General features: G+C 38.9%; 1 protein-coding gene across 2 annotated transcripts; it reads right to left on the reverse strand.

The window, feature by feature from the left end:
• Positions 1-223: 223 nt before the first annotated feature.
• On the reverse strand, positions 224-3,287 carry LOC149018643 (CBL-interacting serine/threonine-protein kinase 21-like). Of its 2 annotated transcripts, XM_089152803.1 has the most exons (14): positions 2,785-3,287; positions 2,520-2,582; positions 2,330-2,401; positions 2,131-2,238; positions 1,966-2,037; positions 1,819-1,872; positions 1,535-1,660; positions 1,373-1,462; positions 1,168-1,284; positions 983-1,090; positions 766-885; positions 631-696; positions 480-554; positions 224-397 (listed from the first exon to the last, which is right to left on the reverse strand). In XM_089152803.1, exons 1-14 carry the CDS (start codon positions 2,947-2,949, stop codon positions 224-226), a joined length of 1,410 nt encoding a protein of 469 aa, XP_089008929.1. In that variant the 5' UTR covers positions 2,950-3,287. The 2 variants fall into 2 exon arrangements, with proteins under 2 accessions (XP_089008929.1, XP_089008928.1); XM_089152802.1 differs by having other exon boundaries at positions 631-885.
• Between the last annotated feature and the right edge of the window lie 240 nt (positions 3,288-3,527).

A 3,527-nucleotide genomic window follows, 5' to 3' on the forward strand; every position in this document is an offset into this window, starting at 1 on the left:
AAGCAGATTTGAAGGCAAGACTGCAGGAACCTTGGGAGTCAGGGATGAAGAGCACTCGCGAAGCAGAGAGAGGGAGCGAGGGGCGGAGAGACGCAAAAGCAGAGGACCACCAGCCATTTCGGAAAAAAATTTGGTTATTCTAACATCTACTATACATCTTAGTTTTCCACAAATTATCTGGAATCACAATCAGCAAGAGTTGAGCTGAAGAGAGACCAGTTTGTCAGCAGGTATTGTAGCCACTGGGTTCTTCATCCATTCTGTTCTCTTCCCATTCTGAAGAATCTGAGCTGCATTCATTCTGTTTATCGTCATTAATAATGGCTGTTATAGGCATATTTGGTTCTGATCCTTCACTGGAGTTCCCCGTCAGCAGATCTGATAAACTTCTGCAGAACTGGTGAATTGGTTCTATTAATAATTAGTACAGTTTACGAATTGGATCCACACAACCAATCAGCTCTGCTAGGGTATCTTACCTCATTGTACACTGTGAGCTCCCCTGCCCGTTTTGACATATGTATCACACAATGTGTGGGTGTCACCTCGATCACCTAATTCGAAAGTAAAGATCATATAGTGGGGTACCCAAGTGTTTAATGTTGCAGGAAGCAAATAGATTTATTTTACCTCAGCTGATATGCTTAAATAAGATCTAGGACGGCTTCTCAACTTCTGTTTCTGATGAATTTTCACCTGACATTTGAAGAATTGTTTAAATATGAAAGAATCCTGTTTGAACATGGCTGAAAGTGTGTAAATTACCTTTGAAATGTTCATCCTTTGGACTGAAAGACTCACATCATTTGCAGCGACTTCTATTTTCTTTATGGTTTCACTAATTGGATGCGTAGAACCAAACCTTGTTCTCTCTTTGCCCTTATCCTTGTTGAGAGAATTTTCACCCAAAATTAGGAATCAGTAGAAGAGTAGGTAGTGTGTGTATCTGAAAGTTTGAGCTCTATCAGATTTTGGCAGTTACCTGTTCTTCAAAGAGACCTGACAAATCAAGGTCACTGGACATTGCTATAAGCTGGAAAGCATTGATAAAACTTGAGGATTTGGGATTTCCTGTCTCATTGTTCTTTCTCTGCATTGATTTTGAGTCTGAATCAGATGAGGAGTGTCCATTAGAATGAAACTCTAGCAAGATTCTAGTGCCCTTACCTCAATCCCATCAGTTTCTGCAGCATTATTCAAGCTAATTTCGCATTCATTTCCTCCAGAAGGCTCATAGCTAGTTTGGAACCATTCATCTTCCAGAATCTCTGCTACTGTCATCCGCTATAGTGAGAAATGGTGAAGTCACTTGCATAGTTCATTTCAACTTAACATTCTTTTTTTCTTTCAGGAGGCATGGTTTGTTGGTTACCTGTTTAGGCATTGGCTCAAGTATCCTGAAAAGTAGTTTCCTTTGGCTTGCTGTAAACCACTCTGGACATGTGTACTCAGCTCTGGATATCTTTGTACCAATAAATTTATCAGCAATTGGACATCTACATGCAAATAATCTAATATTTCTCTAGATACTTACCTTCCTGTACAAGTTCATTAGGTTAAGGTCATTGAAGGGTAGCCGACCAGCAAGTAATTCGAACAAGATTACTCCACATGACCAAATATCTGCAGATGCTCCATCATACTTGTTGTTGGCAATTACCTGACAACAACATGAACAGCAGTCTTGGGGTTGAGATCGAAAGTCCAATTTTTGTGCCATTATATCGAGGATTTGAATTGCTTTCCATGTCAACAAATTCAACTTTCCTAGAAGGGCTGGAATTTTATAGAATTCAGAAGGTTTACATCTCTGCTTACCTCAGGTGCTACGTAGCTTGGAGAGCCACAGGCAGTGGATAGCAAATCTCCTGGCTGTTCATTTGAATTTCTGAGATCCTCTCGAGAGTTATATCGAAGATCTCTGATGAGATGAAAGATCATATGAAATTACATAATTGTTCTTACCTTCCTCAAGGCACTGAGTCCGAAGTCTGAGACTTTCAAATTTCCTTTTCCATCCAACAGGAGGTTTTCAGGCTGTTTAGATCATGCAATGACATCTAAGTTAAAGTTCATGTCTTTTTCCATTTCAATCTTTGAAAATGACAACTCAAAGATTGAGAGTCATACTTTCAGATCTCTGTGATAAACTCCCCTACTATGGCAGTAGTCCATTGCATCAATCAACTGCTGGAAGTATTTCCTGGCTTCCTCTTCATTGAATTTTTTCGTATATGACTGGCAGATAAATTGAAAGCAAACAATTTTATAGCATGCTATTTAGAACACCATTCTTACATTTCAGAGGTTTCCAAGAGAAGAAACCTACCAATTTGTCTGCGAGTTGGCCTCCTTGAACATATTCCATTATTATGTAGATTTTGGTCTTGGTGGCAGTAACCTGTAAATGAAAATTCAACAAGTTAATGAATCCCAGAACTACGATAACTCAATTCCTAAAAGAAAAGAACTAGAGCAAGTAAGGATCAGATATACTCTCTATCAATTTCTGAACAAACCTCATAGATGCTGACAATGTTGGGGTGATGCAGTAGCTTCATTGCTCTTATCTCTCTCTTTACCTGGAAAGGCAAGGTAGACATGTCAAGAAGAGATTGTGAAATCCCAATTGATGGCAAGTATCCTTCAATTACTGCATTTTAATCATATAATAGTAACTTCTGAATCATAGATCACTGAATGTGGATCAAAGAGGTCAATTCCCTGGTGCTAAAGAGCCAAGAACTGACACAAGGTGGAACAGTGATGACTCTGGTAATTTACCTGTTCCATTAGCTTGTTTTCCATGACCATCTGCTTATCGATGATCTTGACTGCAACCCACTGCCCTGTGACCGTGTTCAAAGCTAGTTTAACCTTGGAAAAGTTGCCCTCACCAATGGTTCTACAAAGCTGGAACTTCCCGATAAAGCTACCTCCAAAACCCATCAACAAGACTTCCCAGAAGGTAATATCTCTTTCTTCTTCCTCACCCACCACTAATCCAAAGTCCTTCCTCTGCTTTACTTCTGCCTAATATTCTCTGCTTAATCCTGTGAATGAACTGAAGCAGAGATGAATTCTGAGTTCATCCTCTGTATACAGATGATGATGTGCTTCTATGACCCTGCCTTTGACTTTAAGCTTGGAAGTGTCAAAATTGCAGAATCCAACTGGGAATTGTATGGTTATTCAAGTTTGACACCAATACAATTTTGATTTTGGCTTCTACATATGCATGTAATGTAATCAATTTAAAGTTTGAACGAGCATGATTGAGTTTTAATATTCGCATGCGTGACATTTAGAAGATGAAGAAGAAGAAGAAAAAGAAGCATGACAGTTAGTTGAGATTTGAGAAGAAGGAACATGTGATTTTGAATGGAAGGTTTCACCCAAACATTAAGTTACATAACGTTCTACTCCCACTTTCCTCCTCATACCTTTTGGAATTGTACTTTTGGGCACGCAAATGGATTATTTTATTGATTAAAAAATGGGGATTATTTTGAGATTTCCCACCGAAT

The sequence above is a fragment of the Hakea prostrata genome, chromosome 4 (assembly GCF_041222555.1).
Source record: "Hakea prostrata isolate BN-2017 chromosome 4, UWA_Hpros_2, whole genome shotgun sequence".
Lineage (NCBI taxonomy): Eukaryota > Viridiplantae > Streptophyta > Magnoliopsida > Proteales > Proteaceae > Hakea > Hakea prostrata.

Excerpts from the sequence above, each read along its gene's own strand:
- LOC149018643 (XM_089152802.1), bottom strand. The coding sequence starts at position 2,949 with ATGGGTTTTGGAGGTAGCTTTATCGGGAAGTTCCAGCTTTGTAGAACC. Across the intron at positions 1,661-1,818 it reads CAAGCTACGTAGCACCTGAG|GTAATTGCCAACAACAAGTA; the intron begins GTAAGCAGAGAT and ends TGTTGTTGTCAG. Across the intron at positions 1,091-1,167 it reads CAGAAACTGATGGGATTGAG|AGAAAGAACAATGAGACAGG; the intron begins GTAAGGGCACTA and ends AAATCAATGCAG.